At 33.1% G+C, this 15,576-nt stretch overlaps 1 protein-coding gene across 3 annotated transcripts in view; it reads left to right on the top strand.

The window, feature by feature from the left end:
* The window catches only part of LOC126757503 (homeotic protein antennapedia), a 199,245-nt gene that overhangs the window by 173,333 nt on the left and 10,336 nt on the right, over positions 1-15,576 (top strand). For 2 of the 3 annotated variants that reach the window (XM_050471465.1, XM_050471474.1), the window contains 4 exons: positions 6,501-6,748; positions 6,817-7,676; positions 8,161-8,199; positions 8,442-8,658. In XM_050471465.1, coding sequence (XP_050327422.1) covers positions 7,071-7,676; positions 8,161-8,199; positions 8,442-8,658 — 862 coding nt within the window. In that variant the 5' untranslated portion in view covers positions 6,501-6,748; positions 6,817-7,070. The remainder of the gene's footprint in view (positions 1-6,500; positions 6,749-6,816; positions 7,677-8,160; positions 8,200-8,441; positions 8,659-15,576) is intronic. The other variant, XM_050471484.1, reaches the window with a different exon arrangement.

A 15,576-nucleotide genomic window follows, 5' to 3' on the forward strand; every position in this document is an offset into this window, starting at 1 on the left:
ACCAACTATAGATATTGGGGTCCACATATTCGGTACCTATGGGCTTTTGGTCAAACAATTTGGCTCTATTTTACTACAACATTTTCACATAACTGCTTTATTTTAAACTGAATATCGCCTTAATTTAATATTATAAGGCGACTGCTAATACTTCCGTGTTAGTTATCCTGCTTTTATCAATACGATTCACTTGTTCCGAATTACAATCGAAAAGTAAAAGGAAAATATTCTCCGTATAGAGCCAAAACAATAATATGTCAAATGGCCATTGTAAAGGAGAAATTATTTTTAACGCTTCAAAATCGTTTAGCAAACTTAGTTATGTTTGTAAAAACAAACATTAATTTAGAAACAAAGAAAAAATAAATGTTATATTTTTCGTTAACATTTGAGCCATTCAAAAAAGTAAAATTGATCTAAAATATAATATCATATAGAATATGATAGCATTGGAGATAGCGATTGTACCACTTTAACTTTATTACCCAACTCTCCTGTCATTGGATATGAGAGAGCTGCTCGCCTACCCGACTTTGACACTTGACTGTATGGGGTAGGTTTTGACGTTTCACAATTAGAATGACGGCCAGATTGAAATTGTAACGTTCAAGATCGCCAATAAAAAATAAAAACAACGAAAATTAAAGAAAATTAAAGAAAATGAGAAATTTAAATGTATTTGACAAAACGTTTTGTAATATCATGCATTTATTTTATTAATTTTCAATTATAAATGATTAAAAACATTTATTAATTGAGCGCTAACAGTCTTAATTCACGGTATTAAATATTGAAATTTAAAAAAAAAAAAAATAAAATAGTTTCTTCTTACATTAAAAGTCCCAATTCAAAATAATATTAAGTCGGAATAATATGTTGTGATTTAAATGCCCAAAAATTATTATTTTGTCCGATCTGGCTACAATGGAAATTGATATAAAAACACAAATTTTTAGCCCTATGCTTAGAAAACCTCACAACTGATTTGTGAGGAAATATTTGTGAGGTTGGTTATGAGACTATTCTTGCTCATTCCTCGTAAGAAAAAATAACAAAAAACTCACCACATGAGTTGAAAAGCACTTTGTTGTGAACCAACTTTTTACAAAAACAAACAAGGCAAAATGAAGAAATGGACAACCAAGAAAAGTAAGTAATTTCGCAAATCTATTAAATTTCGCGCACATAAAATAATTTAATTTATTTTCAGGATTTCAAAATGTGCAAGAACAACCTAGGAACAGCTGCAACATTATAGCATATTATTTGAACATAAAAATCTTTTTATTCCCTGATATATTAAATAATACATACAAATTTACAAATAAAACCTTATCCAAATTACTTAAACATAAATATGTATATTTCTTTTCATTCATACTCAGAAGGAAGTAAAATTTACAAAGACCGTCGGTTACATTTTTATTGTAATAGGCAAATACTTACATATATAATATTTACAATAGATAACGCTTTTGGAATACTTCTTCCATTCTATTTCAATAAAATAATTGCAAATTTCTTTAAAAATATTGAAATGAACAAAACAAACAAAACCGATTTTGCATTCTGAGGTTTGCCTTCAGACATCATAAATTTGTGAGGTAATTGTGAGCATTTGTGCGTTTGAAATCACCTCAGAAGATGGAAAACCTCACAATAGTGAGGGTGGTGATTTTTGTGAGGGATGTAAGTTGGGCATCGCTTTCTACATGGCTTTGCTACTGCGCAAAGCTATCGGGCAGAGAAATAGTGAATCGGGAACAGCTAATGCCCGTTTCAATTATTTCTCTCCACTCTACATAGCGGGTCAATCAATCATTTTGGTTTCTGATGGTGACATCTATCCGCGGATAGCAAAAAGATATAATATTTACCAAAGCTCCCTACTCTTTATCGGCAGTTAGCGATTGTGTTCAGTAGAGGGCGCTGCATGTTTTATTTTTCCTAAAAGTATGCTACATTGGGCACAGGTAGACACAAATCTAGTTTTCTGATGTGTTGACCCGTCGTTTATGCGCAAATCACTTAAAATGAAAATAAACTATTGGCGTCTGCATCTTCATACATATGGACATATGTATGTATATTTCATACATTTCTCTAAACGATAATTTTCATGTTTTTTTCTAGAAGTGAAATCTTCTCACCTCAGTTATTTTAATTTATTTAAAGAAACTATTTTCCATCTTACGGCATTTTCTTTTGTATAACATATCTATTGGAACCTACTATACATATGGACGTCCATTTACATACAAAATGTACATATATACACAAGTACACACAACTACTTACTTACATACAAAACCATATACAGTGGAAACACTATATAACGAAGCTCTATGCAACGAATACTTGATAGAACGTAAATAGAAAATACAAAAGTTTGTTAAGTTTACATTATTATTCCAACGTTTCCAAAATATTTATAGTCGTCACGGATACTCTCTGCAATGAAATAATGCGCTTCCCTCTAAATTACCGACTCAAGACCATGAATATTTCCAAGGAATATTATCGATGTTTTGGAACAAAAGTAGAATTGAAGTACTTAGCCTTCTAATCTTATTCGTTATAGGTCGTCCTCCCGCTAACAAAATCTTTTTATAACATAAAAATTATCTTATTCCTTGAATATCGTTATAAAGAGTTTCCGCTGTAAAACGATTCGTAAACCATACTATAGTCGCTTATTTGGCCCGGGTATCTATCGTTATGTATCACATCTTCACCCACAAGATATCAACAAACAGCCCTTCTAATGCCTACTGCATGAAATAATTGAAACGGAAGCCTGTATTTGGCAGTTTAAGTCCACTCAGCGTACCTATATTATGTATGTATATTAGAAGGAAGAGTGGGAGAATAGAAATGCCGGTGAACAGTTTGGCTTTTGTTGTGGGCGGCGACGGGCCGGATATGAAATTATTTTGTTGATGACAAAAGCCAAAACAAACAATGGAACAGAGGAAGAATACGCCACAGCATGTGGTAGTAGCAATAGAATAGGACGTGGTAATTTGAAAGGGATCGTCATAGTTGGTTGCACAGCGAACCAGTGCTGTGCGCATAGAATATTACGGTTTTGAACGATTGAAAAATGGCTTTAAATGATATAAGACGAAATTTTAGCACAGGATATCATTGTTACCAAAAGTAACCCACTCAATTACGGCGGAAAAAGTATTTTTGCTTAAAAAAGTGTGGCTTTAATAAAGTTAACTCATTAAAACGATTTAGTTCCCGGATTTCTTTTCAATTTCCAAAAACTTTCAATGTTTATATACTACTACAAAAATATACTCACTGTGTAGTTTTTCAGGAGTACTTTTGTTTTTCTGATTTTTTACAAATAAAAGTCTTTCTTTTCTGAATACGAATTACAATAATTGTTATTCAACTTCATATAAATCTACATAAAAGGTTCGAAACCTTTATGCTTCATAAATACTCGAATCAGCTATTGAAACTATAAGGCCCTATAAAACAATTACAATTACAAAAATGGTAGTCTCTCTCACTCGTTCCCGTGAATTCTTGGTATACGAAACGTTTACGAAATGGATTATGTTGTGAATAGCATTTTTTAACGTTTTTAGCTAACATTTTCCACATTTCAAAACAATCCCCACATTCTCTCTTATCAGATCGCAACAATTTCCTTTCATTAATACATACATACATATGTATGTACATACATATGTACATATGTGCATTCTAAATTCTAAATGGGTGAGCTTTTAGTAAGTGCAGAAACACTGCAGTTTCATTATTAATTCCTTTTACAGTTCCTGAAATTTCAAAACATTAAATTTTACAAACTAGTGACTAACTACATTATAAAAAACCAGTACATATTGTGCCAAATACCTCAAACGACATTTTTTGCACACAGGCAATGAACGAAAAAGAATCTTACCTTGTGGGATGTTGTTGCTTGTTATTGTAATTAAGAATTTCATCATTTCAAATTTCGCTTCAATGAGCAAAATTTCAATCAGCTTTGGAATTTCTATAACAAAAGGGTTGTATGTTAACATGAAATAGTAGTGAATAATATTGAAAGAATATTTGTAAAATAAAATGTAAAGAACAAGTGGGAAACTCAGTAAAACTTTAATTATTTTTATTCAGTTTCACTTAAGTTTATTTATATGAAGTGTGGTGTTCCAAGGTGGTACCAGTTTTTAGGGTGAAAATGTGGCGAAATGGATGTACCGCGGCAGAGTAGAGTCATTCTTTGGAGCATCAGCTGCGTCCTCCTTACTGAAAGTGGTTTGACTTCCAATTTCGATGATTTCACGAATATATTATACTCAGTCGAAGGTTATTTTCCACCCGAATGGACACGATAAAGTCAACTGAATAGTAGAATTTGTATAAATGTTGTAAAACTAAACTCACGTACATATAATGACGTAATTTTTAGACATCAAAATCTCAAATATAAGGATTTTGTATTTATAATAATCAAGCCTTTTTTGTTACATTTTATAAAATTTCTAAATTGAAAAATGGATCAAATCGAAGGATAACTCCTTTCACTTTCCATCTAACGGTGCTCTTAAAAACTGCTAAAAGTGCGAGATGGATGAAAGAGCTTTATAGGAGCTTGGGTAAAAAGTTGGAAGATGGAACGGACGTGAAATCGGACTAAAACCACGCCTACTTACCATATAACACAATTTTAAATTCCTTTTGATTTTTTGGCTTTCCGGTATTCAAATCGACCCCCAGTGAATATTTGGGAATACAATTTTGTCCAAATAGTGCCCTTAAAATAGGCAAAATCAGACAAAAACTATGCAAATCCGCAGATACTTACAACTGCAAACTTTGGATTAAATTGCATCAATAATTCTTTTAGCCCCCTTCTGCCTAAATAATAGAAATGTTTACAAATTTCCCGTTAAAATTAAAGCGCTTATATTGGCAAACGTGTGAGTTATTTTAATAAACTTGGACAGTGTGCATCTTTGTGCCTAAAAACAATTCAGATTACAGTAAATTTCGCTTGTCGTTTCTTAAGGCAACACCTGTACCAGCGGCCTGTTCTCAAATTCCATTAGGCTATCTCGGAAGTTTTTATAAACCCATCCCTAAAGAACTTTATGAAATTATTTATAACCAAAACATTAACTACCAAGTATTAATGTTTTAAAACAAATGAAGTACAAACCTTTTTTTTCTATTTACATACATATTTATTTTTTTTTATTCGGTTAGAGCCTCTATTCAAGGGAACCAATAAATGATGCACTATATTACAGCTGCTAGATTACGAAATACCATTAACTGATATAATATTATTAAAATAATCAGCAAACCATTTGTTCGAAAATCAAATATGGTCGTTGTAATCAGCATTTGCTTTTATAAAAATCCCCCTCTAATGAACCGGGCTGTATATATCTCCCAAACCACTCAAGCTGTACCACTTTGTGAACAAAAATTGTCAAAATCGGACCTCAATTGTTTAAGACCACACATATCGAATATGTTTACCCCAGTTCCTATTAAGAAAAAACAATACTTCTCTAAGCCCTCAAATAATTGGAAATATCACTATATTTAAAAGAGCAATCAACCCACAGAGAGAGAAATTCCGGCTAATTGTGTCATTTTATGTGGACCTGATGATAGACTGCACGGCAGTCTGTAGACGAAGGGTCAAGGCCTTTGGATCTACATGTTTATCCGATCAAGGATCACATCCCCTCAATATGTTAGCACCCAACTAACTCATATAACTAATACCAGGATTCTCAAACATCCAGCTAACTACTATGTGAGTTACCTTGATGTACCTTAAAGGTCATCTTTTTCTTTTATTAATATGTGATAATTCCAAAAATAGATAACATCGGTTCAGTACTATTTCCACAACCTATATAGTGATTTCCAACTTTCCATATGACTTTGCACCGTTTAGGTTAATCCAAATATGTGATATTTTGACAAAATTAAGCATGCAAGCTTTCTTTAAACTTACGGGTTTTAGCGCTGAATATGTAAAGAGTTGGTGTAGACCTTGTTACCAACTTCAAATCCCTAACCTAATCAATTCCGAACCTCTGGTTGAAGCTTTCCACATCAGCACAATACATTAAACTGAGTCTCCTCGCTTTTTAGGCTTATGTCACATATATATTATATGAAGGTGATTTTAATATAATATACGCCAAAGGGAAGTAAAATATAGTTTCAATACTAAGTGAGTCTGTGACCTATTTATAATATAAGTTAATAAGATACACATTTGATTATATAATTTAAAATAAAGGTTTGAAGATATTTCTCCTATCTTTGGCCTTTACAAGATGTTAAAGCATAAAGTATTCGGTTGCAATCGAACTTAGCCCTTCTTTACCTGTTAAATTAATTATCTATTACTCTGAATATAGGGTAAGCTCATGTTTAATTTTATATTAACGTTAGCACCATCAAAATTTTTCAGCTTTTAAATTACTAACTTGGTTATTATTTTATCTTTCCAGAGTTTCACTCCAAAACGAATCAAAATTGTACGAGTAGAAATTAAGACGACTTTATCAAAAATTCTACGACTTATTTTTGGACCTTAATTTACTAAACATTGTTGGGTGACATTAGGATAAGCTCTACAATTAGAAAAGTCAAGGCGATATTCAACTTGAAAAGCAGAAACGCAAATCATTTTTATACCTCAAACACTTTAAGCTAAGAACGAATTGTATACTGTATTTATATAGGTGTTCAGATTTAAGTAAGTATTAATAAAATATTTGTTTAAATGTTATTAATCAAATTTGTTATTTGCTTGCTTCACAAAAGGTTAAAATCTACATTAGTGTATATATACAAGTATCCGTATAAGTTGTATAGCTGAAAACCAAGTAGCTTCAAGCACCTGTACAGCAACACGAATCCCCCAAAAGCACTCGCCCCTTCCAGCAACCGGATCCTCATAGCTTCATCAACAACAGTAAACGACGCCCCAGAGGAACTTCACATTCTGCAATCCGCTACCCTCAGTCACGATTAACACCGCCACCACGTTTACCACAGACACAATAGAATCCTTCAATATGACGATGAGTACAAATAATTGCGAAAGTATGGCGTCATACTTTTCCAACTCCTATATGGGACCCGAAATGCACCATGGCCACTATCCTGGAAATGGTGTCACCGATCTCGATGCGCAACAAATGCATCACTATAGTCAGCATCCAAATAATCAGGGCAATATGCCCTATCCACGCTTCCCGCCCTACGATCGTATGCCCTATTATAACGGTCAGAGTATGGAGCACCAAGGCTACTCTCGTCCCGACAGTCCTTCCAGTCAGGTGGGTTTGTCACAGCAGCCGCAAGTAAATGGTAGCCCACTGCTTCAGCAACAGCCACAACCCCAGCAACAAGTTACGCAACAACAGGCGCAACAAGTTACGCAGCAAGCACAGGCGACACCTCAGCATCAGCAGCATCCGCAAGTGACGCAACAGGTGACACATCCAGCCCAACAACAACAGCAACCCGTAGTATATGCCAGTTGTAAGCTGCAAGCAGCGGTGGGCGGATTAGGCATGGTGCACGAAGGCGGCTCACCGCCCCTAGTCGATCAAATGGGCGCCCATCACATGAATGCACAGATGAGTTTGCCACACCACATTGGACACCCACAAGCACAGGTGATTAGACTTATGATATTTACTTATCGTATTTAACTAACTAACCAACTCACACGAGTAGACAAATGTTAGAGAAATTTTAACGCCATATCACAAATTTAATCAAAATGGCATGTTTATATGCGATCTGATAGCACTTGAGGTATACTTGTAGGTGTAAATTTATACAAAACTGAATTCATAGGAATGAGTATGTCTACATACTCATGATCAGGAATATGAAATCCACAGATAAAATGAAAGTAAATTTTTTTTTTAAATCCCTCATTACATATTCCTTGAACGTAGTAATTCTGGGCAAACACCGTATGTTAAAAAAATCACAGGTGAATTTCAATATTCCCACATATACTATAAATTAATAAAAAAAATAGAACGTATCCACTTTGTTGATAAAATAAAATTTTTTAATTAAATGTTTTCACTTCAAAAACTTTATCAAAATTTAACGCAAATACAATTTTTATGTCTTACAATATCGCAGTTGGGTTACAACGATGTCGGAGTTCCAGATGTTAATGAGGTAAGCGAAATCATCCACTTCGCTCTGAAAATAATAGTGAATAATTTGTTTTTTTATTTCAAATAACCCAACTTCAATGTTCAGTTTATAGATACAATTTTATTTGTGATTAAATAATACCACATATGTATGTGTATACATATGTGACAACTACAACTAAACTTTAAACTTTGTGCGTGTATTTGGATGAATATTTAGATGAAATAATATATTAATAACTTTCAATAAACTTTCCTTCGAAGGTTCATCAAAACCACCATCAGATGAGTATGTATGGCCAACAACAGACTGGCATTCCACCCGTTGGCGGACCACCACAAACCATGATGCATCAAGCTCAGGGACCACCACAAATGCATCAGGGCCATCCTGGACAACATACACCACCATCACAAAATCCAAATTCGCAGTCATCAGGGATGCCATCGCCATTGTATCCCTGGATGCGCAGTCAATTTGGTAAGTGTCAAGGAAAGTGCCTCAAAAATTCCATGAATGTATTAAGTGGAATTTTTTCTTACTCTCATTCAAGTAAAATGTTGTGAGTACTTGTAGTTGAGTTGAGTAGAATTGAGTAGTGTGTTGAATTAAGGTGTGCATGCAATGGTCTCATTGGTTAGTTGGTCCAATTAGAGTTGTGTGATAATTGTAATAGAACAGTATCAATATAAGAATTGCTGCCTTCAGGTGTAAAACTAGCTGAGTACATATAAGTTTACCAGATCTATTCGATATACATAGATATTTCAGAAAATTTGAGAGGTGAACAGCACAAAATAGATTTAAACTATTAACTATTATTTTAGTTAGACATCTTTTACATGTGTTTGTTACCAATGCCGACAATATTACACAAAGATATTCTCGCTCATACTGTGCGGTAGAATGCTACACAATATCAAATAACAAATAATTCACACAGTTAGACCTTAAACGTCCTCAACATTTCACAAAAGTAGAGCGGAACGAATTTTTCGAATATTAAATTTGCAAGCAAAAGTAAAATTTGCAAGTATTTCAGTTCACTACCATTTGTATCGAAACGAACATTAGGATTGAAAGGATTTCCAAAATTTTACGACCTTGAAATACCCTCATTTGTATCGAGATACATACATATGTACATACATATGTTCAGAAAGAAAGGCATCTGGGATAAGAATGAAGAGTTTGATCAAATGGTTTGTGTACCTGTTGAATTGGGAAACTACACAAGGTTTCTATAGAAGTGCTTAAAATATAGCTAGGCCGTGAAAACAACTTTCTTTTTCATTGATAACAAAAATATACATATTACTGCGCCTTATGTGTGAGCAAATATTTACAGTTGACTCAGTTCGTAAAAAATTTGACGTGTGTAAGTTGTATAAGCCTAGATGTCCGAGTAAATGAACTGCTGGAGAGAACTTTGCGAATCCTCACACTCAATGAAAACCAGCTTTATTTGAATATTCTTTGAGTTTATTTTTTTACTTTTATGCTTCAGTTTGCAATCATATGGACGGTGAGTCGCCGTATTGTTACGTACGTTTTTTTAAGCCAGATTGAGATGCAAAGTAAAATTGATTACAGTCATTAGTTGCATGTTATGTTCAATGGATACCATCAATTTATTAATCTCTGGACCACGGTTTGTGTATTTTTTCAACTTCGTTGTCATGTATTTGCAAAAGCTGTTATGCTTATTGTTATTTCTGCAACCGATTCTGACTATCTGCTGCTTATATGTACGTGTATGAATTTGTTTGTTTGTTGTTTTTAAAGTTCATTTATGGCCTATGCCAAGTTGTTGCCAATTTTGTGCGATTCCGTTGTAAGCAAATCGAACAGTTCTGAGCCTCTCAACAAATTTGATACAATAGTCTAAGCTTCTATTCAGTTTAGTTATTTGTGCAGGTAACTAGCCATTGCAGATATCAGTGTTTAAAACTTTAGACTTAAGATACTTATATTCCATCTTTAACTTAGGATAACATCAGTCTGGCTGCGAACTAAAAATATTAGTTTGCTACTATCTAAAAATTTTGGAAAAGTTTATTTACAATTATTCGATTCACTTGGTCATAAAAGAAATTCAGATTTATTTGGCATTTATATATTCTAAACTCAAATTATTCTTGTCTAATACTTATTACTCTTAAAATCTGAGCCTTCTCTTAAAGGCACTGCAATTGCACATTTAGCTTCTACCAACTATTGGCCCTTTTGTATAATATAGTGAATGGGAGTCAACAAATAGGTGTTAAGAATAGAAGAAAATAACAAAATCAAATTTCAATGTGAATTTTATCGTTTCTCACCACAAGCAGCTGTCCTAAAATTTTTATTATACCCACACTTTGCGCTTAGCTGACTGCCAGCAGAATTCGTGACTCATCTTAGCTTTTCAAGCTGTTGCATTCAACCGAAAATCTCCAAACGATTTGCTGTTTGTACATGAGCCAGCATACAATGCCAAATAGTGTTTGTTTATTTCTTGTTCTAACTTTTTTTTTTTGCTGCTGTTCTATCACGATTTCCGTACCGAGTTTGAAAATAAGCAACTGCGCCTTAAATAGCATACTTCCTTTTTGGGATTTTGATTGTGGCGATGCGTCGGGTGAAAGGTGCGAAAGCGTCTTTAATTAAGATGTAAAACTTATGGCCACAACAACACCAACATCGACAATGATAAAAAAGCTGTGCCATGGCCATTGTGTGCGGCACAGGAGATAAATGGATGTGCTTACTTTGATATTATGGGCACAACCACCACTTTTAAAGGACCCATAAGTTGAATACAGGGCAATTCAAATTGCGAATTATTTCTTATTTATTTCATAAAATGACATTATGTTTTCAAAGCTGTCCTCAAAATTTACCATAAACGTCAATTTTAGAATTTGTATTTTGTAATTCTTATACGTGTAGCAAAAATGCAATTCCACTAACAATAAGCACAGCTAGTTACCAGCTAGTTAATTTTCATATACTATATTTATGTACGTGAACATGTGATGTAAATTACTTTTTTTGTTTTGTGTACTTTGCACATTGTGGCACTTCGATCACTCGCGATAATTTTCTTAAAAATATCTATATTCATTTCCCCATATTAGCAATCGATATATTATATTCCACCATATTTGGATAAATTGTAATACCGTTCAAAGGTCCAATGAAAAGTATATGTTCCCTACAAGCATTGCGACGTTCCAGCCATAAATAACACCACCCTTCAAAACTGATTTCGCAACAAGTGTTTATTTTCACATTATGTTTCGACATGAGTATCAATTACGGGTGCGTGTTGGTATTGGAAAATATTTTTTTTATAATTATAGAATGTTTTCAAGATTTAAAAGTCATAAATCTTTACTAAAAAATAAATTAACAAAATAAAGATATTAAATCAAACCTGGAGATGGAATACAATGGAAATTGTCAAAATTTAATAGTACTAGTAAGAACTAGATTAAGTAATAAGTAGAATAGATCAAAACATGTGCTTTTTCAATTTGTCACTATACATACATACTTCTAGACAAATTATAATAAATACAGGTATCCCTCGAATAACACGGTTAATTGGTTCCGTGTTAATCGAAATCGTGTTATTTGATACTAATAAATCATACAATTTTGGAGATTCCGTTCCGTGCTATTTAAAACCGTGCAACTCGGAACTCGAGATCCATACAAATTTGTACATTTGGTTCCAACGATTAATTAAGAAAACATTAAAAATAAGAAAAATTTTTTTTTTTTTATTTTTAGTTATAAAATTTCAGTTATACAAAAATAACAAAAATCATTCAATTTAAAAATTGAAACTTAAAACTTTAAAAGGTAAAATTTTATAAACGCAATAATTTTTAAATTACATATGTTCAACCACTGATTCAAATGCATTATTGCGTCATACTACAAACAGTCGTTAGAAGGAAAACTATACTCAATTTTTAATAGGAATTTTCGCGACTTCGTGTAATTCGAACTCCGTGTTATTCGAGGGTTGTCGCAATTTTTAACCGTGCTATTCGAGATTTCGTGCAACTCAAGTACCGTGCTATTCGAGGGATACCTGTATTACATTTAAATTTAAAGCTCGTATACGTACAGCTATTTTATTAAAATTTCCGGTGACAGTCCAGCAATTTCAAAAAAATGTGAATCATTAATATGCCTTTTTAGTTGTCTCCTGCCAATGTTTTACGACATTCCTTAGAATAACATTGGATTTTATTTTCTTTAGCATAAATATGAAATTAAAATTTGTCAACACTAAACAATGTTGTGTAAACACAATATAATTTACATGGTTAGTGATGGGAGAGAGAATCAAATTTGGCTGACCATCATCACAATCTCCAAATAGATATTTTATGTACTTATTGTTGCAAAATAATCGACTGTTTAACAAACTTTGCTATTTCATAGCTATAACTGTAGTTCATTGTAAAAATTCCGCTTTTCTTAAACAGTTTGAAGCTCCCATGTCTAATGGCCATAAAGTCTTTTATTTACCAACTACTCCAAACTGCATTTTCTCAGATCCTTATAACGCTGTTTATGCTAGTATATACATTACTTTGTATTCTTATTATTTCTCAAATAAGTTACAAAGTTCATATAACAAAAAAGTTAAACAAAGGAATAGACTAAACGGAAAACAATGATCACCTCCGACGGGTAGCATTTACACAGACTGAGAGCATAACATGGCACGTTGCTATTTGTGCAACTCTTATGTCTTCAAATCCGTTGCTTTCTTCTTTCACTTAAACTTTTCAACGATTTTCATCCACATGCCACCGCCCGATTTTCTCGCGATTACTTCGTTGATGTTGCACTTTCTTCTCCTACTTTACTTTACAGATTTTTTTCTTTTTGTTTTTGGTGTTTCTGAAGGTTTGTCCGTATATTGAGCATTTTGTTAAGTTGAGGATTTTCGTAAACTGCTTTTCGAAACGCCAGTTCTAAGATATCTTCTGCTTGCGTGGGGCAGAATGGCATAGCAAAACGTGCTACAAAACAGGACAGCTCAGACAGGAACTACTTAAGTGGGCGATTTCGAGCTTATAAATGCTGTCGGATAACCTTATACTGACGCGAAAAAGTCAAGCAAATAAAATTGACTGCAACTGCAATGTATGAGTGCATGTGGAAGCGCTTTTTGCAATTACTTATAATATTTTCCCAGCGCTAGGGGCAGAAACTCTTTGTTTACAATAAGTATAATTATAAGAAATCACCAAATTATTTAATTTTTATTAACAATTTACTACAAATATTGAACAGTTTGATGAAAAATCATTTACAACAATGAACATTCAAAAGTACTTGAAGCATGCATTAAACTTTGTATAAAAATTTCATGAATCCATTTCGATTGTGCAATATCTATTATAAATCAAATATAAATTTGCTTTTAATGGTTGTTTCGCTGGCCTTTTGTATAATAAGATAAACGGAAATGAATGCGTAGAAAGCCTAAAAACCAAAATCATAACAACATGATACACATTGACACTATAGAATTAAGAATATATATGTACCACACATATATTTATATAAAACAAGAAGTGAAAACAATGCGTCCGAAAGTTTTTCACATATTTTCCTATTCCAATTTATTTCTTGTCAATGCAAGTTTTTGCGTTTTCATTTTCTTTTGACACTTAACTGTGCGGATAAAAAGATTATTTGCAAAATGCGTGAAGATTTTTTTAAGTAAATTCACTACGCAACGATGTATCAATGACAGTGACGACTACTGACCGTTTTCCATTTGCTCGATGTTTGTTTAGATATAGGCGAAATCCGCAAAACATCGAAGAAGCCTGTCAAAAAAATTCTGCTGTTCAGAAACTGCTAAGGGTGGTACTAGGTGCCCAGTATAGATTTTTGGACGTAAATGCCATTTCAATGAAACTGGTTACTATCTAGTTAAATGGCGATTCGTTTTTCACGAGTTTATTTATTTATTTATTTATAATAATTCATATAACAAAAAGAGTTTTATTATATAAATACATAAACGCAGCACTGGCTACGAGGCCTTCAGGCGTTTTCACGAGTTATCCAAAGGACTGTAACTGAAAATAGCTCCAAGATAAATAATTATTATCCCAGCTTCTCTGTAAAGTTGGATTCTAAAATATTTTAAGAAGAGAAATATATTTTTGTACTATTAGCTTCTTCGACGGAATAGCATTATTCAAGAATTGTTAAATAAAAAACCGTTTTTGCATTATGTAACAGAGCTAGCAATTTTTAAGTTTCATTCATATTTAAACTAGTTATATTTTAGCTTTTTAATTTATAATTTTTTGATAATTTCTGATGTTCTTTTTTGCCATTGCGAAGCAACCACTTAGTTATTTTCGGAACACAAAAATCATCTAATATCCTTTGGGAATGTTGGTTAGGAATTTTTTGTTTTTGTTCCACCTTCGCCGAAGCGGAGGGTTGTGAGTGATGGTCTCTTGGGTATGCACTAGTGTTTGAGCACGTGAACGTAATTTTTCCGTACATGTCTATATGTCTACACATGTGCATATATACAAATGCCATTTTGATATTTTGTTTCTTTTTATTATGCGAGTCCTGACAAATTGCGCAAATTTTTCATATTCAAAAAGAAGAAAGAAGTTCAGTTATACAAGTATCATGTTAAGCTTCTGGACTCTGACTAATGTCCTTCTTTGCCGATATTTTGACATTTATTGGTAACTCAAAAAGCTTAATAATGGTTTTTCTCGAAACGCGTAGTTTACAGTTCAACATTTAAAGGGAAATTAACAATCGATAATGTTTAACATACTAAGCAGTTTTTCTATAGTAGCTTTTGATACACTGGTCCAGCTGTATTGCTTACATTCCAAAAACGTATGCGAACAATTTTCCAATAATTACAAATAGATGATGCAACGAAATGTATTCATAGATATGTATGTTTTCTTGCAACTCTTATGAAATCGCTAGAAACCAAACAAATATCAAACAAACTAGAATAATTTCATCACTGAAATAATGTAAAGAATCAAAAAATCAGTATGGTTCAAAAACCAATGAAACTCCCCACCCGAATTTGCGGAATACTACAATATTCTTTTCATTCCACACTGACACTCCTGTCACTGCCCCTGGGATTCTCGCTGTTCCCTTTACTTGTCAAAGTGGTATAAGCGCGTTCCGGCGTCCAACGTACAACTAACGGTACTTCCCGTTGAAGTTTGAAAATGCAAAAATTTGTGATGATGACCTGACAGCATTGACGGTGGCTCTGGGATATATGTACATATGTACATACATATGTATCTCCCCCACTGGGCCCTGTGGATGAACTTTGCTTGTCGCTGCAAAACCATATTGTATCCAGAATTGTTGATTGTA

The sequence above is a fragment of the Bactrocera neohumeralis genome, chromosome 2, assembly GCF_024586455.1.
Source record: "Bactrocera neohumeralis isolate Rockhampton chromosome 2, APGP_CSIRO_Bneo_wtdbg2-racon-allhic-juicebox.fasta_v2, whole genome shotgun sequence".
In the NCBI taxonomy this organism is placed as follows: domain Eukaryota; kingdom Metazoa; phylum Arthropoda; class Insecta; order Diptera; family Tephritidae; genus Bactrocera; species Bactrocera neohumeralis.